The sequence below is a fragment of the Diorhabda carinulata genome, chromosome 2 (assembly GCF_026250575.1).
Source record: "Diorhabda carinulata isolate Delta chromosome 2, icDioCari1.1, whole genome shotgun sequence".
NCBI lineage: Eukaryota > Metazoa > Arthropoda > Insecta > Coleoptera > Chrysomelidae > Diorhabda > Diorhabda carinulata.
The window spans coordinates 3,892,393-3,918,308 of record NC_079461.1 but is presented as its reverse complement, the minus strand read 5'-3'; the positions used below and the strand labels follow the sequence as shown (position 1 = coordinate 3,918,308).

The 25,916-nt window shown below is 31.0% G+C and overlaps 4 protein-coding genes across 12 annotated transcripts; 2 read left to right on the top strand and 2 right to left on the bottom strand.

Annotated features, from left to right (window-relative positions):
- The first annotated feature begins 60 nt into the window (after positions 1-60).
- On the top strand, positions 61-7,606 carry LOC130903952 (uncharacterized). Of its 2 annotated transcripts, none has more exons than XM_057816413.1 (2): positions 61-142; positions 7,088-7,596. In XM_057816413.1, the coding sequence occupies exons 1-2, from the start codon at positions 130-132 to the stop codon at positions 7,471-7,473; spliced, it is 399 nt and encodes a 132-aa protein (XP_057672396.1). In that variant the 5' UTR covers positions 61-129; the 3' UTR covers positions 7,474-7,596. The 2 variants fall into 2 exon arrangements, 1 of the variants encoding a protein (XP_057672396.1); XR_009060794.1 differs by lacking the exon at positions 61-142 and adding an exon at positions 587-1,008 and having other exon boundaries at positions 7,088-7,606.
- Positions 1,967-21,955, bottom strand: LOC130903949 (dihydropyrimidinase). 8 transcript variants are annotated; one of them, XM_057816402.1, is made up of 10 exons: positions 21,831-21,955; positions 21,492-21,611; positions 16,479-16,758; positions 16,001-16,416; positions 13,750-13,770; positions 7,642-7,859; positions 4,517-4,853; positions 4,254-4,463; positions 3,374-3,500; positions 1,967-2,373 (listed from the first exon to the last, which is right to left on the bottom strand). In XM_057816402.1, the coding sequence occupies exons 2-10, from the start codon at positions 21,528-21,530 to the stop codon at positions 2,297-2,299; spliced, it is 1,725 nt and encodes a 574-aa protein (XP_057672385.1). In that variant the 5' UTR covers positions 21,531-21,611; positions 21,831-21,955; the 3' UTR covers positions 1,967-2,296. The 8 variants fall into 8 exon arrangements, with proteins under 8 accessions (XP_057672385.1, XP_057672387.1, XP_057672388.1 ...); XM_057816404.1 differs by having other exon boundaries at positions 21,492-21,626; positions 21,831-21,937; XM_057816405.1 differs by lacking the exons at positions 7,642-7,859; positions 13,750-13,770 and adding an exon at positions 12,834-13,066.
- A 60-nt stretch (positions 21,956-22,015) lies between these two features.
- On the top strand, positions 22,016-22,780 carry LOC130903951 (uncharacterized). Its single transcript, XM_057816412.1, has 2 exons — positions 22,016-22,287; positions 22,339-22,780. The coding sequence occupies exons 1-2, from the start codon at positions 22,096-22,098 to the stop codon at positions 22,732-22,734; spliced, it is 588 nt and encodes a 195-aa protein (XP_057672395.1). The 5' UTR covers positions 22,016-22,095; the 3' UTR covers positions 22,735-22,780.
- A 437-nt stretch (positions 22,781-23,217) lies between these two features.
- Positions 23,218-25,630, bottom strand: LOC130903950 (DNA polymerase delta subunit 3). The gene is made up of 6 exons (XM_057816411.1): positions 25,484-25,630; positions 25,123-25,430; positions 24,906-25,065; positions 23,737-24,211; positions 23,531-23,677; positions 23,218-23,478 (listed from the first exon to the last, which is right to left on the bottom strand). The coding sequence occupies exons 1-6, from the start codon at positions 25,550-25,552 to the stop codon at positions 23,264-23,266; spliced, it is 1,374 nt and encodes a 457-aa protein (XP_057672394.1). The 5' UTR covers positions 25,553-25,630; the 3' UTR covers positions 23,218-23,263.
- Between the last annotated feature and the right edge of the window lie 286 nt (positions 25,631-25,916).

Genomic DNA, 25,916 nt, shown 5'->3' with positions numbered 1-25,916 from the left:
AACACACATTCCTCTTTTCAATCAGCTGTCAGAATTTGTATAGAATAAGGCATTGATCGCATTCAGCGGACGAAACCGTTGTGCGATTGTTGTACAGCCCTAGCGGAATCGTTCATTAACACGTACTCCATGGAGAGTAGAGGTAAGGAGAACAATATCTGTGCTACAGAAAGTGTCCATCAAATTCTTTACGTTAGGGAAGCGCTATTATCGCATGAGTGTAAATTTTAAATAAAGCGCTAGAAATTTAAGAATAAGGACAGAGAAAGAAAGAAGTGATAATTGAAACTTTTCTTTCTTACAAATTCACAATAATTAATTCACATCCAGCGTTATCTCACAGTAGTTTTTCTAGGTTATATTTACAAAATTATTTTGTATTACGTGAATAGTTTAGATTTTGTATACCAATATTTAATTAACGACTCTAGTCATTTGAAAAATAAAATTTTCTAACACTGCATACTTCACTCTATCTAAAATATCTAAGTTCATATGATATTTCGTCCGACAGGAGCGCCATTCTGATCATATTTTGAATTATAATTTACCGTCCACAAACGGACAGTTTTGAAAGAAAGAAAATAATAAAAAAATAGTTTATTCAAAAGAGGTTAAGTTTATTGTAAAAAAACATAAATAAGGTTTACATATGTTGAATTTAGGTTAGATTAGAATCATAGAAAATTATAAATTGTGTCGAAAGGAAATTTTAGAATATGGACTAATAATGTGATTGTATATGTGAACTATTGCCATAAACAGTGATTCAAAAACACTTATATTTCATTACAATACTTCAAATTTATGATTTTGTAAATATCGATGGTTTACATGACATATGAGAAAGTTACGAGAGCCAAAAGAGGAAATTTTTTGGCTCTTTTGTCTGCTGTATCTTGGAAAGTTTGTGTGGATCAGTTTTTTTGGTGGTGTTGTTTGTTGTTTGGTGAAAGGAGAGACGAAATATTTACAAATCCTATATGTGGAATTGAATATAAACTAAAGGTGAGTGAATGTTATTTATTGATACCAATAAAAGGAACAATACACGTGTGGAGAAGCACCTAAAAATTTTGAATTAAATTAAATCATTATGCTCTACATCTAAATAACTTAGTGAAAACTAGCAATAGTAATAAGATTTAATCAGATTTAGGATTATATTTATTACAATACAAATTTATTAATCAAATAGTTGATTTATAAGAATAGTCATTATCATGAATCGATTCGAATCGATTTAAAAATTGATCTTTTAGACCTTGATTTTTTTATGAATCGATTCACCTATTTGTCATTCAAATCGATTGCAAAATCGTTCTTTTAGACCTCGATTTGTAGATTAGTAAACTACGTGGTGTGTTGCGTCACCTCACATGTGCTTTACTTGTCCCAATTTGCGCCTTGCCTAACTTTGAATTAATCACTTCAAGCCATTCCAATATCTTCATCATCTATATTTTATCAATTTCTTTATACACGCTTAATTCCATAGTCTTTTGAAAACTTACGGCGTCTACAACAAGATTAGCATCGGCGATCAAGATTTGCTTTCTTCGTGTAAACAATATGTTTTTTCAAATTCTCAAATTCGGAAAAAAATTGAACTAACTTTACCACCCCTTCCACCTTAGAGTATAAAGAGAATATTTTTCTAATTGCATAAAAGGTTATATAAAAATAAAATAACGAAATTTTTTTGTTCGTTTATTCAAGATACTCGCATTACATTCATGATATACCAAAATACCAAAAAGTTAAGTGACTCAAATTTTTAAAAACTTAATATTAAAAAATAACAAATACCTAGTAAGTGTCGATTGCAACTGACAATTACAAAATGATAAGTGAAAAATAAAGATATGAACGAGATGTTAGAAGGTATCGACATTTAGGTAAAGACTAGCTCGAATATTGATTTTGTACTATATAAAATCTTACATAATAATTAAACATTTTAAAATTTTTATTTATTTCTTTCATCAAACTATATTTGTTATGATGTCATTGTTAATTACAATATTGTTAGCAGATGGGTGTAAAATAATGTGAACGGTTAACAAACTAAACCGAATAATAAATATAAAACCAAATTATACAATTTTCCTTAAAACATTATATCCATAACATAACGTTTTGATTCACTTTTTATATATATATTTGTATATAAATAATATTCAATAACTCAATAAATTAGTTAAACAAACAGTTAAGAAACGATTAACTATTAAAATAAGCTTTGGTATCTTATTGCAAATAAAACCGATGCAGAAGCCAAGCTTTTATTGGGTTTTCACCAGAATTTCGATGATTTTCCACCAGGAGGATTTCTGACTCGTATAGAACTCTTTCTTTCTGGATCTAGTTCTTCTATATTTATAAAAAAAATCAGAATATTATTAAACAAAAGACAAAATTGAATTGTTTTTTTATCCAAGGGAACCATTTTAAAAGAGTTTTTATTACATGTTCGACAATAATGTTTGTCTAAGTAATTTTATTCATAGACCTCATACATATAGGGACGAATTCCGTATGAGCATCGAAGTAACTTCCTCCTAACAATTTTAGAGCCACTACTACAAGGCACTTTATGAGAGATATTACAGGTGGCAAACCTCTCTCCTTGCCTTCGCCAGATACGTTCACGTCCTTCTGGAGCTTTAAGGTTCCCTAGCTTCATCAGAGAACTGAATCCACTCCCAATTCTGATGTAGTCTTGCAAAATTTAATCTCTGAACTTTGTGTTCTCTGGTAAGCAAGGGTTTTTTGGCTAGTCTTCTGTTGCTTAACCCACGTTGTCTCAGAAAACGAACAACAATTTGGTTATTGCAACGTTTTCGCCCTTGTCCTGGTCTTCGGTGGTACCAACCAGTTTTATTATGTCGCCTCAATATGCGACTGATGCTGGAATGATGTCTTCCTAACAAACCAGCAACATATCGCATTGAATACCATTCATTCAAGAGAGTCGATGCTCACACTGCTTTCCCCATTGACAAATTTCTTTGGCGTTTAATTTTTTTACTTGATATACTCCCAAATGAACTTCCAAACATTTATGTAATAAAAACTGTCCTGTCACTGTCCAATAAGGTCCATGGTCTACTTGTTGTACGGTAAGTTATCAATATATAAGAAATATCGAGAAAAATATTAGTGCGTTTATTTTGTTTAGGAGTTTGTATCAAGTAACATTCTTTAGAAATTTCCAGACGTAATTTGAATACTGAAAAGTATATATAATATTCAAAATAGGTCTGGAATGTCCCAAGACAATGTCAGCCCCCTATTAATGCAATAAGGATATAAGGAAAAGGTTTTGATTATTTTTTCCTTGTTTTCTACCATGTTTGGTAAATAAACTTACCGGTAAGAGAAAATGTACTTTCTTGTATGTTTCTTTGACCTTCTGGTCGCATACCTCTCATTGTTGGAGTAGATACATACGAGTCTGGAAAAGTTGGTGTAGGGCATGGATCATCTATTAATTTGATCTAGAAAAAGTACAAAAAAAATTTAATAAGTCAGTTGAGAAGTGAAAAAAATTCAAATCTAAAACCATACAGAAAAGTGGAATTATGTTTTTATATATAGAAGGAAAGGGAAAAAAATCTGGGAAAAAGGGACTGAACTGGAGATGGGTTAAACTGGAAACAAAGGGTACCCATGGTAAAAGAGGTTGCGGGTAAGAACTATACTTTTGAAAAGAGAAACAAATACAATTATCTTCCGTTCTAAGAAAATTTATCTTAGATATTCTCCATCTAAAATTGTAGTTTTATATCTTGATCCCGTCATAGAACTATGTGTCTCTCAACATATATCGGCTCAAACCATAACTGAGCCTCTTCAATAGCTTTTTCCTTTAGATTGAAAAGTTTTCTTTGTCTTCTCCATCTGCTGACCTCAGACAAAGCCTGATCTCACCCAAGATCAAAACGTTTTTCGTGTTCCCTGATTTTTCACGGATAACAGTTGACATAGAGCTGGTTTTCTAAATAATAAATTAGCATCTATTCACATCCACATTTCTCATTTTTTCAAGGCGCTCAACTGTAGTGAAATATTTTCTATATCTTGATCTTGACTATCTAGGGTAGTTACCAGTAAGATAGAACCGCTGAATGGCTCACCTAGCACCATAACCGCAACATATTTGCTACAACTATCTTTAACTAAGGAACTAAGGATCTTACAGGATCCATTGGTGAAGATAAAAAACTAGAATTTTTAAATGAAAACGTTACCTTATTTAATTTTGGTGCTAAATCTACATCATTAATATGTTCCCTTATCGGTTTGATACTGTCAAGTTCTTGAGGATTGTAAACGTAAGGAGGAAAAACCGGAGTTTCCACGAAACGTCCGTACCCTTCGACGACCCGTAATTGACCATCGTCCAAGCAAACTCTACCGTTAACTATAACGTATTCCGCAACTCCATGGCACGTCATACCCTTTAAAATAAATTATTAACGAAATAAATTATTTGTAATTAATTAATACTCACTTCAAATATATTAAAATCGACGGCTTGGCGATGAGTTTGAGCGGAAATTGTGCGCGTGGCGTTGCCGTTCCAAATGACTATATCAGCATCCGATCCGACCGCGATGCATCCTTTTCTAGGATACAAATTGAAAATTTTCGCGGCGTTTGAACTTGTTACAGCTACGAATCTACAGGGTGTTAAAATACCGGTGTTCACACCTTTTTCCCATATAACGGACATTCGATCTTCCACACCGTTCACGCCGTTCGGTATTTTTCTGAAATCACCTCTGCCCATCTCTTTCTGAGATTTATTGAATGTACAGTTGTCGCTTCCGGTTAATTGCAAGACGTCTCTATAAAACGAAATTGCACATCGTTCAAATAGTAGTTTATCATTGTATCAAATACACGATTTATGTACGAGTTGTACACTAAACTTTTCCAACGACTTACACAAATGATCGATTTAGTTTTATAGTCCAATTCTAGGGAAAGTTCGTGATTTTTAATATAAGTTACTTAGACTTTAATATATAGGACATTTCACTACAAATACGAGAGGTTGCTACGTTTTGAGATGTGGCAACACTGATGTGTATATGTCAAATCTGTTTCATTAGAGCCACGTAGAACGGTCTAATCTGATTGGTACGCCAGCAATTGTTTGCCAGAAGTGTTTGAAAAAAATCAGGGAAACCAGTTGTAAAAGTCGAATTATTTTCAGGAAAATAAAAGAAATGGATTGGTTAGATGGGGGTCAGAAACCACACAATAAAAAAGCAAATGAACCTGGAAGAAACAAGACATATTGAGAAACAATAGTTGATTTGGTTGTGTAGGAGGAGAGGTTGCCAAAAAATAATGGAATTGATCCTTCGGGAAAAAAAGAAAACAAGGCAGACAAATATTATAATTGATGCATGAAATAAGCAAATCAATGAGGAGATCTGAACGATGAAAACTGCCGTTTATTAGAATAATTTTTTGGGTAGGGGCTGAAAAATTTGACAAAAAGTATCTTCTTCTTATTTTTGACAAACTGAAGTAGTTAGAAGAAAAAAACCTCAAATATTCCGTTGAAGTTTTTCATTATTACTGATATTTATAGAATTGGGGTGTTTAAGTAGTTTAAGGGATGATAATTACAGCTTTATATTATCTTATATTGACGAAAAATCGTGATTTTTGAATAAAAAATAATCTTACATGTTTAAAAAATTTATAATTTGAATTTTACACTAATTTTTATGAGCTCCTTTATATATTTCGTGTAAGTTGTTAGAAAATATTGTTTTAGTTGTTTTTTTTTTCGAATTTATGAACTGAAAAATTTGTTAGTTACATAACAAAACAGGTTAGCGACAACATTTTAGACAGAAAAAACAGTGAACATTAATAGCAGTATGTTTTGGGCGATTGAAAATGTTGTAATGATTATTAACTTCTTCACCTTAACCTTCAAATCCAATAGGATTGTCAGTAAATGATCAACAAATGGTGATAACAGCGATGTTAGAGACGAAAAGGAAGTGCCTAAGTGGTTTATATTGTTGTACTTTAGAGCTAGAGGATAAGTCGCATATAACAGACTTTACAGGATCTGAATCTGTAGAAATTGACAAAGAATGAAAATTTTAATGTTTGCGACACTGGTGTCTAAAATCCTCATAGTCCAGTCATTTAAACTTGTTCATTTGACATCCTAAAACTCCTTACAAAATTAACATACAATTCGATGTGTAGCAACTTTAAAAATCGGGGATCAAAAGTCAAAACCACCGATTTTTTGCAAATAACTCGTTTCCTGTGGATTTTACGTTATTTGTATCTATTATCAATATTGTAGAGCATGAAATTATCTACAACTTTAGTTTTAAAATTTTTTTCATACGGTGAATCGTTTCTGAGATAGAGGGCATAGCGCGCGCGTTTAGAATCACGTTTGAAATCAACTGGTAGTCCCGATCAAAATAATCTCTCAAGTAAATAATTTTAATTTTTTATTAACAATTACATTATATTTTTTATAATATATATAATACTATTATTTTTTATTGTAATATGATTAAAATTTTTCTCTCTACGATATTGAAACCACACGGTAAGGGTATTAAATGAATTTATACTTGATTGGAAATAAATAATTAAGCAAAAAATCTTTAAATATAAGGAATTGTTGATAAAACATGAAAATTATTCATAATTATATATTTAGTAATAATTTAAGAGATTATTATGATCGGGACTACCAGTTGATTTCAAACGGGATTCTAAACGTGCGCTTTATGCCCTCTATCTCAGAAACGATTCACCATATGAAAAAAATTTTGAAACAAAAGTTGTAGAGAATTTCATGCTCTACAACATTGATAATAGATACAAATAGCGTAAAACCCATAGGAAACGAGTTATGTGCAAAAAATGTGCAAAACATCGGTTGTTTTGACTTTTGACCCTCGATTTATAAAGTTGCTCACAAGTTTAAACGACTTTATAGCTGGACTTTGGTATTACTTTTGAAGAACAAGAAGCTTGCAAAAATATTTGTATTGACACGATAGAAAATGACCCAAATTTTGTTTTCCAGATGACCAAGTTGTTGAAGATGATTCACGTTCGGGACGCTTTCCAATAACAGATGAAAATATCGAAGAAGTCAGTAATCTTGTTCGATCTAACCGTAGGCTAAGTTTTCATGCGATTGATGAATCTATAAGAATGTCTGCGGCAAATTTTTGTCATAGAAAACGTGTAAAACTGGTGCCTCTATCCACCAAGAGCTTTTTAGCAAAGTACAACATCCGAGTGTTAGACCATCCACCTAATTCGTTGGTTCTCGCTCCGTGCGACTTTTATAACGCCAAATCTGCATTAAAAGGAACAATATGTAAGTCTTTGGAAACTAGGGAAGAAAAAGCGGCGCGCGTTCTGAAGATACTGACAGAAAAAGACTTCCAGCACTGTTGCGAATAATGGAAAATTCGCATGGAACCTTGTAGGGATAAAGGAGGTGATAATAAATTAATATCCATATCAAAATGTATAAAACCAGTTTGGTTATTTAGCCGTAGCCAAACCTCGTAAAACCCAATAAAAACGTATATAGTATATTTGAGTTTAAATTAAAAAACACACACTTACGATGCCAAATAATTCATCAGTTTATAGGAAACATCCGAATTAGACCGAATCGGTGGCGAAGTGACGAAGTTCGGGTTAGATTTAATCGGTGCGTCAACTCCAATAGCTGATACCTCCACTTCTCCGAACGCTCTCAAATTGCCTTCGGATATGTGATTTTTCAAAATTTCGGCGGACTTGTCCGTTGTTATTTGAGCCAGGTAAAGTGGAGCGTTCACCTACATGATGACGTAAAATGCGTTAAGATTATAATGAGAGGTTAGTTAATACACCACCAGTTATTTACGAGGTCCCTCAAGAACCTGGCCCAACAAAAGAAACAAAAAAATTTTGGTCAAAAATATATTCATTTTTCAACATAATCTCCTTTCAACTCCATACTCTTTTCCCATCGTTGTTCGATACCCTTTTTATAATAAGAATCGTCAAGCTCTTCAAAATAGCCATTAACTGCAGACATTAACTCTTCATTGTTGGAAAATCTTTGAGCACCAGGCCATTTTTTCAAGTTTGGGAACAGAAAATAAACCGAGGGGGATAAATCTGGCGAATGGGGTGCATGAGGTAGCAATTCAAACTTCAATTCACTAATTTTGGCCATTACAATAACCAGAGTGTGAGCTGGTGCATTGTCTTGATGAAACACTTTCTTCTTAGCCAAATGCGGCAGTTTTTGCTTGACTTCATCGTCCAAACGTTGCGATAAATTCGCATAATACTCGCCAATTATAATTTTTTCTTTTTCGAAGCAATCAATGAAAATCGCATCCCAAAAAATCAACGCCACGACCATGCTTGTAGATGGGACGGTCTTTGCTCTCTTTGGAGCCGATTCTCTCTTTTTAGTGCATGGATAGACCCACGCAAAAATTCGACTTTATTTCTATGAAAACACTCGATGGAAACATCTTGCACACAGCTTTCTCATGTCCAAATTTTCAGTTAATATGCGTTGCACTTTGTCCGCTAGCTCCGCACTTTCAGTCGACGGTCATCCAGAATCATCACCTAATTTGGTCGACCTCAGCGATGCTGGTCTTCGTCTCGTTTAAACTCTGTTACCAAATATTTTACTAATGATAACGAAGGAGTAGTCCCACCCAGAGTAAACGTCCAAGCAACTATCGCCATCTCTAGTTCAGGCCAGCTACTTCTTGGATCATCCTCTTATATTAATGTTTCATCATTTTACAAACCAACAACTATGTTGTGAATGTTTTTCGTAGTTTTTGAGGTTAGATTTACGAAAAAAATACTTAATACTCGTATTGGGATGGTAATATTGGTTCAAACGGTTTGAAGAAGACGTACAACAACAAAATGTTATCTGTGAAAGTTTTCCTTGCCAAATACATAATTATTGCTTTGGAATATCCACTGTAGGTACTCGACCGACTTTGTCCCACATGATTTTTTTCTATTTCCCAATCTTAAAACGTTCTAAAAGGGACAATATTTACAAATGTAGAAACGGTATAATCAGAAGCGGTCAGAAAAAGAATTTATAGCACTTTCGATAATGGTAATCACAATAAAAATGGCTTAGTAAACCACACGACTACTTTTTCAATAGCCACATATGTTGTATAACTGTAGGATTCTCAATGATTAGATTAATGTAAAATAAACATCAAGAAGTGACCACTTTGGTCATGGAGTCTCCTTTAGTCTTCAAACGACTGTAGGGGTCTCATGAAAGTGATGAAGAGTGGTGCGTGGATATTTCTCATTTCTTTCAGCGGGCTCGGTTGATGATGTGCATTCCTCAGTACCTGAAACTACTTCTGCTCCTCAAATATCTTTGAACTATTTCGTGTTATCGTTTCGTTCTAACGTTTAGCAGTAACTTGGTAACTGACTCGACCTTATAAGGGTTTGGGCCAAAATAGAATAAGAACTTAAGAATTAAGCTGCTTAATATGGGATTCTTATTAATTAGATTATTCTTCTTCTCATGTTCCCTTTTCCCCTCTCCATCTTCTTCAATCATGTGTCAGTATCTTCATTTGATTTATTGTCTGTGTTTTTGCTTCTATTTTTCTATAACTGCTATTTGTTCCTTCCATGTCTTGGTCTTCCTCTTCTTCTTCCTATAGTTTTTTTGGTATTTCTAGTTTGTTTAATATCGTCCACACGTTGTTTTCTTTGGATGATTTAGTCATATGCTGGTCTCAGGTCTATGAAGATCATGAACTGAAGTTGATGTACACATTATCAATCTTTTAAAACAGAGTTGCCTCATTAAACGGAACAGTGTTACCAATATATTGTATTAACTGTTGTATTTCATGAGGTGACTATTCCCTAAGACTTGAAAGATCTTTTCTGTTCCTTCCTCTACTCTGAAACTACCAGTTTATAGAACATCCGCTTGTTTCAGTTAAAGTAAGTCTTTCTGTTCTGTCCAGTATACTCCCAGATGTCCAGCTCTGAAATTCTTTACTATCCTGCAATCACCAAGTACCTTTTCCAGTGCGGTGAATATTTTTCCACAAGTTTGTGTTTCTATTAAGGTAACCATGTCCTATCAGAACCTTTGTTCAAACTTTTGCTCTGGCTAATGCATTGTTGTGACCTCTTCTAATCATAAGTAGTGTCTTCACTTGTTTTAATCTATGTTGTATCGGTACTGATTGCACAAAAAGGTTCTGGTTTCTAGAAGGAAGCTTTCCAAAATTATTTTGGATCCAATAATACAGAAAATCTTAACGTTTTAATGGATGTTTGGCTATCTGACATGATTATTATTCTGTTTGCTGTATTTATATTGATCTGGTCGCTTTTCGCAACAGCGTGAATTACCATAAAATAGCTAACGGTTTTTCCAAGCTTTCCAGTATTTTATTTCAGGTCCACACACTCCCATCTTCTTTTTCCCGTAAGTAGTAATGGTGTTTTCAGCCTACGTTTCCTTGTTACTGTATTTTGATTTATATTTCCTTCTTCTTTTTTACCATTCTGTGATGACATCAAATCATCGGGTCCGACCCTTAATATTCATTGGAAATAGTCCTCTTTTCTTGAAATTAGTAAATCAAGTATTTCAAACCCCTAATTAATGTAATGTATAGGCTACCTCTGCATTGTTGACCTGCGTTTGCAATGATCCTCATAATTATTTACACACCAAGGCTGATTCTTGAATTAATTATATTTATATAAAAACCCCAGGTGAATAGACTACACCCCAGCAGACGGACTCCCCTGTTTACTAAAATTCCACGTATTAGAATTTCGACTAATTTAATTCGTGAATAGCCTCTGTAAGAAATTATCAATGGAAAATGATGGCGTGCATATTTGAGAAAACTGTATCATGCAAACCCTGCAATATTTAATCTTCCTTCTATGCAATTCTATTTTATTTTAATCAACAACTGCATAAAAAGAAATGTATTTGAATCAAGCATGCAACATTTGAAAGAAAATATATATTTACACACAAAAGCTCATGCACAAACAGAAAATAGATTCGATAGTCCAGTAATTCAACAGAAGACACAATTATTTCAATTCGTAGCAAATAATTTGCTAATTTAAGATAATTCTAGGTATAAACTATATAATTGGAGAGATTTGAGGAGTTAATAATGGAAAATCTAATTATATTCAAAGGTTATTCATTCTAAATTTCTCTTTGGAACATTTACATAGGTAATGCTTATATACTTTCGGTAGTCCCCTCGTATCATATTATTTAAAGTCGACTACAATATTTTGGAGATTGCAACTTTTTTATATATGTATTTAAGGTTGATAACAGATTAAGCATAAAACCCGATTGCTACAGCGCCAAAAGTTTAATGTGAAATTATCTCAAGAAGTAAAATGGATATAAATAAGTTCAAGGTCAGGATCAAGGCCTTTTTCTACTTGCAGCTGACTAGTAGATAAAATAATTAGCAATGAATTTGGTTACGTGATTTTTAGACATTTTTAGAGAATAATCATTTCAATTGAACAGGAATTGATTTATAGTCCAGTGAACAATTGTTTTTACCACAGATTTCCATCAAAACGAATCGATTTGCTTGAAATTTGAACTGTACACAGTAAATACTTTAAAAAGCAAAGTCTACCCTATGCCTATATGTGCTTTCACTCTAAGGGTGAATACCACCCCAACTGGTGGGTGGTATTGTTTGTTGAAACTAACCGTAGAAATCGATAGAAAAATGTATTCGAAACACAAATTACTCTATTTAGTTCTTCAGAAGAATCAATGTTTTTGACTTTATTGAAATTTTTATTACAAAAAAAAAATATTTTAAATCGATTTTTCACAAATGACTCAAGAACTTGAATCTATCAAAAAATTGTAAAGAGATTAAATGTAGCTTTTTGTTAAAGACCTAATACAAATTAAGTTATGATTAAGGTAGAACTAATTTGATGAACCCAAAAAATTGAAAAATTTAATAAGTGAGAAACGGTCACTTTTACAAAGAAAATGTATAGAATTGTTTTTAAAGAACTTTGAAAAACCATTCAAATGAGACTTTATAAGACTTTTTAATAAATCAAATAGGGAAGTTATGACGAAAATAAGATAGAATCTCTTCATTTCATGAAAAAAGTGTCATTTCTACCCTTGATATTGCCATACTAATCGAAATAAAATGGATAAATTTGCAAATCACTTTAATTGAATACAAATAATAGGGCTAAAGTAGAAAGATTTTTTTTTAAATCGTCTTTTATTGAAAATACGCCTAAACAGTTGTTCACTGGACTAATAGTGTTATTATTGCGAAATATTTCTAGCAGATGGATAAGAAGGAGAAATTTTTTTGGTTGTGAGAAAAAACATCGACCTCAATGTTATATTTGTATTAGTACACAAATATACAGAGTGTTTTCAACAGTAAAAATTTGAAAATAAAACCTATATTGTATCTTCTGTAAACGTTATGAATTTATTCATTCTTTTTCGTGATGATTTTTCTAGATTTAAAATTTCTTTTTAAAGAAAATTTTTTTCCAAAAAAATCAAGACATATCGCCTTGAAAAATATGTAAAAAAATTATTAATTCTTTTTAATACCCAAAGATAGTACAAAAATATCGAGTTTCAAATCTACGGATGAATTTCAGTAAAAATTCTAAAATAATTCTTTTAACAACAGTTCATTTATTATGTATACCACCAAAAACATAAACATAAATACAAAAAAAAGAAGAAGAAAACTTACTGTGCTAAATAATTCATTAATGCCATAGGCGTGCTGGGGTCTGATCTGAGAGGAGGACTAAGTACGTGGCCAGCCGAGTGATGGAAACATTCATGTTTGTAATTGGTACCGTCGGTACCTAAAGCAGCGACTAAGGTTTCACCATACACTCGGGCACCACACATTCTATGAAAATCTAAGGCTCTAGTAGCCGATTTACTCATAACATGCACTACGTACAAAGGACAGTTTACCTATTTCGAAGAAAAATACAAAAAAAAAACAAAAAATAATTTTAAAGAAATATTATAAGTACAAATAAAAACGACCAAATCATAATGAAAATAAAAAAAACATAAAAAACTATGGCTTCTTATCAAATATTATGAAAAGAGAGGTTAAATTACTTTTTAAAAATATATATAATGCTAAACGATAGTAGTATAAGAAAAATATTGCATTGCAAATGGCCGATAGAGGTAAATCTCAACGAAAAGACAAACACTTTTTACTTAACTTTCGACTTTGATAAGAATTTAATTGGATGTGTTAATAAACGGAAATTTAATTTATATTATTATCAATTAACAGTAGAATAGAGTGAACTTGAACTTTTTAACGACCACTAACTGTTTGTATTCCCTTCTCGGATCGCGCCATATCGAACACCTGATGTTTGCGGTGTTGCCGTGTTTATTTCGTCATTTCATTAATTTAACTTTCGTATTTCAAAGTTAGTAATTATGTCATGAATTTACAGTATTTAATGAATTTAATCTATCATTTAATAAAGTGAGTCAAATAATTGAGGGAATTAATATGGAAATATGTTTAGTTAAATAATGAGCGAAGCGTATGTGCAAGAAAAAAGCATAATATTTAAATCTAGTGGATTATAAGCTGGTATTCACATTTTTGAGGATTAAGATATATCTACCTTCTTTTTATCTTTGTTAAGCTGTAAATATAATATTATAAATGTTTACGATAAGATCGTTTTTAAATGTACAACAAAATTAAGGGCAATTAAAGTGCATATAAACAAATAACAAAGTTTTCCCAGATATAAATATATATTTGGCAACATTGAATGAATGTATAATCTATTATATAACTTCAAAAATAGAAAAGTTTTGGAGGTTAAGTGGATCATAATTTTTAATGCATTTGACCTTTTAATTGTTATTAAATTAACGCTGTGTTCAAATCAATAAGTAACAGAACGAAACAAATTGATACAAAATAAACAATAGTAACGTTTTTTTTTTAATTCACCATTGAAAATTATTCAAATCGAATTTTAGAAATAAAAATAATACATAATAATATAATTCAAACGTCGAGAGTGAAAACATGCTGAGTCACAATTTATATTCGATATCAAATTAAAATAGCAAAAAAAACGGAAAAGAGTTAAATGATGTGAAGTACAAAAGATTACACTGAGAAAACAAGCTCATATAGGTACGATGAGAAAAATATACTATGAAAGAGTATTTTGTGTATACTTCTTCCAAGATCAGTCGATTAAATGGTTTTGAAATTGAGTTATTTGACATAAAGTACAAAATAATACACTGAGAAAACAAGCTAAGATGATAAAAGTACACTAATTATGAAATAACAGGATTTTTTATGACTGTTTGTTGGATGACGCAATACGAAATTGAGTTATTTCATATCAAGTACAAAAGAATACGCCAAGAAAACAAATTTTTGTGGTAAGATGATAAAAATACAGTAATTATGAAATTACAACATTACGTATAAAATATTAATTAGAATAACAAAGTCAAGTGGCTACAAAGAGAAAAATTTCAACTATAAAGCAGCAATCTTGTTTAAAATATCGCTTAATCCTTATAGTTTTATCAATTTTTATAATTCACGTCGATAATTAAGTATATGATAATTAGATTACACTAACTAATTTTTTTGTAATTTTTTGTATGTATAGAAAACTTTTCTCGATGAATTCTTTTGTGCAAAAATTTTGCCCTCCAGTCGATCGCACTTTTTGAAACTATCTACACAAAAATTAGTCGAGCAAAATTTGATGAATAGTGTACTGATTTATCCAGAAAAACGTTTCAGTTGAAAAGGCCTTAAATAATGCGACAATGAATAAGGGAATACGGAATTGGTTCTACAAAAATTTCAACTACTTCAACGGAACATCTTTGAAATAATTCATTTTTCTTTTCTATGATTGGTCATTTCAATTGATTTTCTTAGGATATTTTGATTAGGAATTTTGTTCCCTTACACATTGACACCCTTCAATCGACTCTATACGATTTGGTAGAAAGTTTACATACATTTAATTATCAATACTATTGAAAATGTTTGCCAAAATATTGACTCAAAATTTTCTAAACTTTTTAGAAATGCATAAATTTTATACATCGATAATTTTTAATTATCGAAATTAAGTACCAATATTGATAATTATTTTTAAATGAAATAACAGACTGGAGAATATAGAACGGACTCACTTTTGGTGGAAACAACACCTCACCTTGTCTTTCTTGTCGACTCTGCTAACGGTTAAAATGATTTCCCGCCTTAATTTATCATCTTTAACCTCACTTTTCAATTGATGCACCTTTTCAATAGAATTTTTGTATCACAAAAACAAACACAATCTAATGAAATTATGTAGGAATACACTTTGATTGTTAAGAAGAAACTAATACACTTCAGTGGACTATAATACTTCATTTTTTAATACAAAACATAAAAGTCCGTTCACGACATCCCAGTTCGTTGACCATTTGTGTAAACTAAAACTTGTATCTCAAGCGCTGTTGCCACTTTTACAAAAGATGTTAAGTAATTAACACAAGAACTTATACGAGATAAATAAAAAATATTATGAATGAGACGTTGGAAAAGCTGAATTAAACTTGTGGAAGAATCTGAATTAAATCGACCAACAAGTACTATTGAAGCTGTTGGAAAATGTGACTAGACCTTATTTTCAAATTTGAAGATATTGGCAACGCTGCCTGATCTACATGTACATTTCGCTGTAAAAAAAAGCTAAAAAGACGTAACACAAAACCACAAATTCCTAATAATATCATCATGTTTTCACTCTTAATTTCGAAAAAAAAATCACTCGCTAAATCATCACCCGATCACCAAACAAAAAGAAAACAAGCCAAAAAAAATTTCACCAAACATACCTGTTTGGCTATAACACAAGCCCTATTAACAGCTTCAGCTTCAACTTCCTCCGGTCGCGATAATTCGTGTCCTTCAGGTCCGACTATACCTTGAGCTACCAACCTTTCGGCGTTCTTGGCAATAATGGAACCGTTTTCGGCGTGTACCTGAGCAACGGCGCCCAAATTTTGACATTGTTCGAATGCGCTGTACAATTCCGCATCGTTCAACATAAAATCGTACGCCATGAACATTTTAAAAGAATTGATACCATGTTCTTTGGTTAGGATTTCCATATCGCGTTTGATTTGTGTGGACCAATGAGGTAGGACGACGTGAAGGGAATAATCGCAACAAACTTTACCGTCGGCTTTTTGACGGTATTCGTAAAAAGCGTCCAGTAGAGATTCTCCTTTTTTCGGAAATACGAAATCGACTGAAATTGAAAACAAATTGGCAACCGAGCTTTAGAACACATAATCTGCAACATTTACTCACTTATCATCGTGGTTCCTCCAGCGACAGCTGCCTTGGTCCCGCTGTAAAAAGAATCCGCAGTCTTGGTACCCATAAATTCGAAATCGAAATGGGTGTGAGGGTCAATACCTCCTGGTAAGATGTACCTTCCTCTAGCATCAATAACTCTCGTTCCTCCGGGTATTATAAGATTCGTGCCCATTTGTTTGATGATACCGTCTTCTATGTAGATATCTTCATCGGTGGTTTCGTCTTCGTTGACGATGGTTCCGTTTTTAATGAGCAATCGATTTTGGGAACTCTAACAAATGAAACAACCATTTTGGCAATTCCAATTAACTTTTTGGTGAATAGTTTTACGAGATGTGATCAAAAAATACGAGATTTAACGACCAAAAACTCGTAATGAAGTCGGAAACGATTGACCGATTTTTCAAATCTCTCTATTATACAGACAGTATGAAAGAAATTTTTTTTCCATGGATTGAGAAAAAACCATATTTTTTGAATGCACCTCGTATCATATATCACGAATATTATTTAGTATAAAATAATTTTATTTCATTTTTCATTTTTCATTTCATATTTCAAATCTATTCACATTGTATATATTACACACAATATAAATTTGAAACTTTAGATAATAGCCAAGGGAAGTTTCGGTTTTATTCAATAACCGATTCAAATTTATTCGGAGTGCCGCCAACGCATCCATTTCAAGAAGCGAGGAATCGCGCAAGAGCAGTCCCAACCCCTCCCCTCGCGTATTTCCTACGCTAGACGATTACAAAAGTGTAAAAATTTATGAAAGACCCTGTATAAAAACAGCATAATAAAATTTGACTCAAATAGACTTTGGAAAGGTAAAATAATATCCGTTTAGAACATTTCGGTTTTTTTATTCAGATGAAAGGACCGGAAATGCGTTATAAACAAATGCGTGTTACGTACATATCAAATAAATTAGATTGAGAGCTTTGATATTTAAATTTTGTTTCTAAAACATAACATGCGGAACAAAATAAATTTAATTTATACAAAATTAAAATATTTTTCATTTGGATATATTTAAATACATCACAATAAAATAAAAATTGTGTTAGCTCCCCGACTATTAACTTTTTATCAATTATAAGTGGTTTAAAACGTGTAATATTTTAAGTGCAATATTTGGATACAATGGACGTCAATTTTTAATGTAGCATATGGCTAATATTCCACATTACTTCAACAGACGTGAAACTTCAAGGTTAGAAAGATGTCTACCACTTTATATTTGTTTTTTTTTTGATTTTTTTGTAATCCTATCATTTAATATATCAAATTTATCAGCTATAAATGTCCAACTTTTTTTAACAATTCTATCTTTATCAGGGCGTGAATGTATTTCATTAATATAGTAAACAATTATCTGTTTAAATCAAGTAGTAGTCATTTTATTTCTGAAAATTTTTCAAAAAACAGCTAATAACCAAAACAATGTAAAATTGCACTACACTTTCCGTCAACGAACGATCGTCCTGCCACCTGTCTGCAACAGTTAAATTAACATCCGCCCTACCATATACGTTGACAATGTTGCCGGCTACTCTATTGCAGCCACATATTGTATTGAAAATATGCTTTATAAGCATTTTTAAACGTATCCACAACGATATTGTTTCTACCATTGTCATTAAAATATGTCTTGAATCAATTATTTTGTCAACGGTGTCTAAAGTTTAGACAAAAATTTATAAGAGTTAAGTCAAACTAAGGGTACATTCAAGTGAATTAAATAATTATATCAATAAATTATCCATGAAAAACGAGGATATTAAAAAGGGGAGCTTTAAATGTAGGCGGTTCTTAATAACTCTGATAAAAATTAAATTAAAAATATTCATTAAGACCGCTTGACATGATGCAATGCAAAGTGCCTTTATCAAAAGCATGTGTAGTCGTTCTTCTTTACTTCTTTAGATGTACCATTCAATTATGGTTAAGACTTTATTAAATCGAACAATAAATTGTATTTTATCCATTTTATATCTAAAAACACTTGTGAAACTATCTTTAATAGATGATATTCCATATGTTCATTTAGTTTGACAAGCAACGTAAGGAACTCAAAGGGATTACCGCCAATAAATTTTCTGTGATGCATGTTAAGCAAACATTTTAAACAAAATTGATAATAAAAGCGTAGCCTGAGACTCGACATACACATTTCTTTGTTTTAAAATGACTAGCGGCGAAAAATATGTTTGCAGAATAATAAAAGTTTTTATTAGAAATTTATACTGACCAGATGTTCAGTAAGTTCTGTAGTTGTATACGAGATGGCGCTATTAGGTTCGTAATTTTAATTTTCTCAATCACAAATCGAATTTGTATTATTGAACGATAAAACCATAAAGTATATCCATCTTTTAACATATTTATTTTACTTTTGACCCCATATTTTTTTTAATAATATAATTATACTAGAAAGTTTCTTATGAATCAAGTGTATCTTTGATTTTGAATATTCCCGCGTTCTATAGGAACAACTCGTATCCCGCGATTGAGGATATTGTTAGGTTAGGTTGTTATATATTTACGAATATACAAGTAACAGTTAAATTCTTGATAAATTAGTAGTTTACAGATTGAAATTTACCATTTATTCGTTTTACAAGATTTTTTTACATAATATAGGTAGATATTAATAAAAAAAATTGGTTTTAAAAAAACCTGCTTGTTTAAAAGATTGTGCTTATACGTAATTCTATTTATCTATCATCACTGATCAAAATTTGATTATTTTTGGCAAGATTTCTAAAATTATATTGAAGTTTATTTCTATTCGAGAGATAATTATTTATGGAAATTAGTTTGTATGGTAAATAGTGTGAAAAAGATTGATATCATTAAAAACTGGAAGGAATACTTTTCTAACGGTATTTAGGCACGTACGAATCTAATTAAGTATTCAATGATATCTAGTGTAAGATGTAGGCAAATATTTTAGGACCATACTAGATATAACTACTTCCTTTATTAATACAAAACAGCATTAATATATTCAAAATTAATGCGGGTAGTTAACAGACAGGAAACAATTATTTATGAAAGGTTCACTTAACAAATTGCTTTTTCTTATATATTTTTAATTAACAGAAATAACGCAAGGGAATGGTTGACATTTTCTTTAAATATTATCATTTTTGTTTTCAATTTTCTCAGTATGCTGCTAACCACTACAGAATTTTTTTTACAACATACAGTGTGTATAGTTTCAGTTATTAGACAACTATTAGCTACTTATAATCACCTTCTAGTTCAAAGTAATTGTATAAATTGAATTTTTTTTCTAAATATTAATCAATAAAAGAAAAATCTAAAGATTTCAGATTTGATTTCAGCATATGACATGATGAAACAAAGATTCGAAAAGGCATCAAAAATTTAATTGTCTTTTCAAAGTTAAATATACATTTCAAACTAAATATGTATGTTGTTTATATATGTCTATCCCCCAGATATGCAAATGTTACTGATGTTTGTATGAAGATTAAGTGTTTTAGACTCTAGCATTAATGTAAACGGCGTAGCTACCGTCTTTTATCAAAATTTTGAAACTGTCTTAAACATAGAAAAATTAAAAACTCTATGAATTAATTAATATCTATGACTTTGAAACTTTGTTGTAGAAAAACTCACCTTTATATCTTACTAAAATAAATTTTATCACATTTATCCGAAGGCATTGTTTGTTTTTTAACAGGTATATATATCAAAACAGACTTCAAATTGAGATAATTTATCAAAAAAACATCAAAAAGGTGTAAGAAGTAAAATATTGGAGAAATTTAACCTTATATTTCGTTATCAACAAACTCAATTTCAATTAAGATTATAAATAAATTTCATGATTTGATTTTGCAAGAATGGATGCAAGAAATTGGTTTTCCTCCAAAACGATAACCTAACCTCAATTTCATTGTATATGAGGTTTGATAAGATTCAGTTGGAGTTCGGGTAAGGTTATGATTGTGTATCCAGTGAATTTAACCTGAAAAGTCTGGATTTTCCAGAATAGTGTTTCATTTTTTCAAGTTCACAATTTAATAAGGACAAATGTTTGAAATAAGACTTGATGGAAAGTATCGGACAGTGTAAGAAAGTCAAGTCAATGGAAGGAGGTAAAAAGAAAAGAAGATAAAGGCTGTTGAAAAGCCAAATAAAGTTTAACACAAAAATGGAAACAAAAAGAACAAAGTAACCAAAATTATTGCCAAATTTCATTACATTTAATAACAATGTAGAAATATAAATTTTTGTTAAGTCAATTGTGTCCCCCCTTCCCTAATACTGTCCCAAACAACCTCAAGGTAGGAAGGATTGGGACACTACATTTTCGAGAAAAACATATCAGAATAATTCTACTTTTTCTTTTAACAAATACTTATTTGATAAAAAATTTTAGCTAGATGAATTGCTTTTTCCAAAATTGCAGCTAAAATAAAAAAATGAAAAAAAATACAACAAATAGAAATTACAATTATAATTCCCTATTTACCATAAAAACTGACAAATATCTCTATACAAAACTAATAAATTAATAATTTCTTTTATTATCCAATGATATAAACTTTATGTATCTTGAAATTGCGAAAAAATATCCCACAAAGATGCTATTTTTAGATAAATCTATAATTTATACATCATACTATAAACCTTCCAAGTTTCTAATTAGTAAAAATTGATGACAAATCATTAACAATATCACACATCAACATATAAAAATTAAGTATATATAAATATTGATTGTGTAATCTGTTTTCCTATAAAACCAGCCGGCTTATATAGCACAAAATTGTACAGGTTATATTTTTAAATATCTATTAGTAGGGTTCAACACCCCAGTAAGAAATTCTAAGCAAAATTATGCATTTGGGACAGTTCCAAGAATGTATTGATTAATGGCATAAAATGCTTTATATGTGAACAATTGCGTGAATTTACTATTATATTGATAAGTAGGAGTGGTATTGTTAAATATTTACTTACTTGTAGATGAATAGGTACTTTTTTCACTGGCGTGGTCATTTTCCTAATGGATTTCTAAAACTTGCTAGAATAACCGGTGCTAAAATAGATCCACTAAATATCGGGAACCACTGGGTTTCACTGTAGTTATAAATACTATTTAGAACAAGGGTGGTATTTAGAAAATTACAAAATTGATAAAAATAAAATTTAAAAATCAATTCTCGATTAATGGCTACGAACGAAAATATCACAATTCAGCTATTTTTAACCAAGAACGTAATTTTCATTAAAATTTGAATTTTAAATTAAATTTTCTTAAATAAATTATCTCCAAACAAATATTCTCGCTTAACCCACCTCTTATCTAGCCGCTAGTCAATTCTCAAATTAAATCACCTTGTTCACTTCCTTCTTCCTCCAACGATCATATCCATACCCATCTAGCATTACTGTCAAACTTATCCTAACTGCGTTTTCTATGATATGGGACAGAGTCATTTTGAAAGAAGACGATAATTTCTTCTCTTTTATTTTTGTTCTAGATCTTAGAGTAATGTGGCTAGTCAAAGGAAATAAGAAGAATTATCATAACCTTTGAGAATTGTTAAATAAATATTCAATAATGCCATACAAATATATAGGTAGGACAACATATTTCAAAGGAAAATCATTATGGGAGATAGTAGGAAATTTAAAGAATTTTGGAGTCGGTCGTATAGTGGTTCGAAGCAACTTGGAAAAGTATCCAGAAAAATCATACATGAAAATTCTAAAAGTAGAGACTTTACCTAACCCCGAAAATCCATCCATGGATGTAAGTGACGTAGTACAGCTTATAAAATAGTTTAATATAGTTTTCTTTTAGAATATGAGAAAAGTGAAAGTGTGGGTAGAAAACACGTTTAGAGGTAGAACTTTTCCAGAACCTATTCTAATTGAAGGTATTAGTTACAAAACAGATTACCGGTTAATACCGAAAGCTGAAGAACAGGAATACCGCAATTCAACTATTTATGAATACAAAAAAATTTTACCAAAAACTATGAACTTTCCGCCATTATTAAAAGATATTTTGATAAGAATTGGAAAATCTAAAGGTGAAGATGTGTCCGATCTTAAATTGAATATATTCTATAACCAAACAAGTTTAATGGAAAAGTATAAAATAGCCGAAGGTGATGAACAGCCCACAGTTGAAATAGTTGAACATTTAGGTACTCCTGTTTCGCCAAGATTATATGAAGGTGTGGATTTTAAGTAATTTATCTATATTGTTAAGTCGTTTTTGAATAAATTATCAAATTGTATGATTTACTTTCTTTGTTAAGGAAAAATATAAAACTTATATTGGAGTAGGAAGGAAAAGGGCTAATCTACATGACTATGTGATTAATTATAGCTTTTTTATAAAATTAAACTATTCTTATGTCATTCGGCCGGACGAAATGCCATTAGATTTTTTTATAAATTTTTTTAAAACATGGTAAATTATTGGCAACCATTTACATTAAACCTAAGCTGTGGAATTCCCTTCAAGGATCTGTTGAACATTGATGTAAAAGCAATCATGCTGAAGAAAATTCCAAGAGCCTGCACTGTGACAAAATCTTTTTTTCCCCTAAGGTCTCTGAGCAAATAGGTGCCATGGAACCTCCTACCCTCAAAGCGTTGCTTTCTACTAATGTCGAAGTTCTGACTGGTGCTTTTGACAAGATCCTACCAAAATTTCAGCATCTAAAAAAACTTCTATACAAGTATTAATATATATTTCAAACTCTTTCATTAAATTTTCACTTTTTCTTGAAAAAATTCATTAATGTTGGTTGGTTCTGCGAATTGTTCTTCTTTCCTTTCTTGCCTTTGGAGTTTTTAGTAGGAGAAACATCCGTTTCCGAGGAAGCACTTGTTTTCTTCTCAAATTTTGGTTTTGCAGTCGTTTCTTTTTTTATTGGAACCTCGTCGTCATCCTCCGGAGCCGATTCGAAAACATATTCAGTTTTTGTCACTTAAAATTAATTTTTTATTAAAAAAAAAATAATTTCATAAAATTAACTTACCTAAGAAGCCTTCATCATCCATGTATGTTTTATCGACTGCTTTTCTAATTTTGTTTTTGGGCGCCAAAGGTTTTACTGGTGAAGGAGCTCTTTCTATTTCATCATCAGATTTTTCAATTACATCTTCCTCGTCATTCTCAAACATATCTGAAAACATCAATCAATCAGAACACTGGAAATTCAATCTACTGAAATTATATAATCACCATCACTTTCTGAATCATTTCTTTGTATTATCCGTTTTCTTTTTTTAAGATTTTTTTCTTCACTGTTATCTCTTCTCCTCTTATTTTTTGTTTTCTTCTCTTTAACTTCATGTTTCTTTGATTCTTTCTTCTTTTCTTTTTTAACATCATTTTCTATGATAGCACTATCTATTTCCACATCTTTCTCATTTGCTTTGATTTTATTCTCTTCTTCATCAAGTTCTTTAAAATCAACTTCCATTAATTCTTCTAATCCATGAGGTTGGTCATCATTACTTGTGGAGTTTTCTGTCTTAATGCTGGTCTCGCTTTTTATACTTATATTGCTAGTTGACGTACTTTTAGAAAAAAAGGCAGATATACCATTTTTTTGTTTATTTTTTGTAGATTCAATCAGGGGCTTTTTCTCTGATGTAGATTTACCCGCTGGTGGAGCTGCTTTATCAAACATATTTAAAATACCATTTCCTTTGGACTGAAATAATTTGGTGAATTTAAAATTGGTTATTGTTAATCATAAAACGAGTTTTTCAATCACATAAAAGTGATTTTAATAAAACATAGTCTAAAAGGGAACTAAAAAACTCAGTTCCAGGTGAAGAAAACCCAAACCACTAATTGCAATTTTATTCAAGTATAAGAAAGATGTGGTTTTAAAATGAGCCTCAAAGGAGTACATGAATATTGGGAACTAACAATGGACAGTGGGGCAGAAAATTAAACATACTATACAAGTATCTGGACATAAAATCTCAAATCAAAGGAAGAATACTAGATGAACTAGCTCATAATTAGTTTGGCAGAATAGTAATAAATACCAGTTCCAGGTGGAGGAAATATAAGCCTAGCCACTATGATTCAAGTATGAGTAAGATTTGGTTTGGAAATGAGTTTCTATGAGGATTACAAGCATATTAGGATCTTACAATAGACAGTAGAGAAGAAAATCAAATATTGCTGTCTATATAAGTCTCTGGAAATAAATTCACCAAAGGGAGAACACTGGATGAGCTGATTCATAATTAGATTGGCAGAATAGTACCAGGTGGAGAAAATCCAATCACAGCTACTATGATTCAATTATGAGGAAAAAGGGAAGAATACTGGATGAAGCTGATCCATAATTAGATTGGCAGAATAGTAGTGATTAAAAATATAAATGTCTTTACCTTATCTTCAGATTTTACTGCAGATTTCTCTGGTTTCACTGGAGAACTTTTAGATAAGAAATGTGAAGATTTTCCCTTGACTGTAGTTGGTTGAGGAGGCGGTAGTTTTTTTATCTTGAGAGCACGTTTTATACAGTTTTTACTTACAATAGAACCAAGCCTAGAAATGAGTCGTTAAGAATAAAATATATTCTTACGGATATCAATATAAACTTACAATGGTTCTCTTTTGGCTACAGTCACATCATCAACCAACGACAATACATTAAAATCAATTTTTTTGCATTTTTGTACACTAAATAGCACTTCACTTTCAACCTTATCGAACGAGGTCCTTTTTGCTGCTAAATTAGATTCCTCAACTATAATCACTGCCTTTCCGTTTTCTTTAATTGTTCCTGTTAAAACATATGTGAGAGAGAGTTCGTCGGATTTAATATTTCGTTTTTTCACATATTCTGACAGTATATGTTGTGAATCGACTATAGGAATATTTAAAATTCTGGATAAGGAAGGAATGGTAACCTGCAGAAGATATTATTAATATTCAAGAATATTAAGATCGATTTATATCTTACGATTTTGTCATCATCTTTTATGTACTCATCTAACGTTTCAAAATGTTTTTCTTCAATCGAACTATCCATCGTTTTTTTTTAATAATTAAATTATATGTTAGAAGAACCATCAACAAAAATAAAAACACCGCCAAAATGTGAATCTATCTGTAAGTTGTCAAATGTCAGATCTTCTACTATTTTCTTTGACAATTCTTTACCATCATCTTATTACAGCCCAAATTCTGGTAATGTAATATTTATACTATATTTACTAAATATTGATATTTATATAATATTTATTAAATCAATAGATTGTTTAGTGAATTTGATAGAGCTCTCAATTAGTTCAATTGAAGTTTAAAACGAGTTTAGTTTTTTTTTTGTTTAGATTCGTAAAATATTATTTTTTTAAGTGTATTGCAATAAATTCCATATGTTAGCAAATATTGAT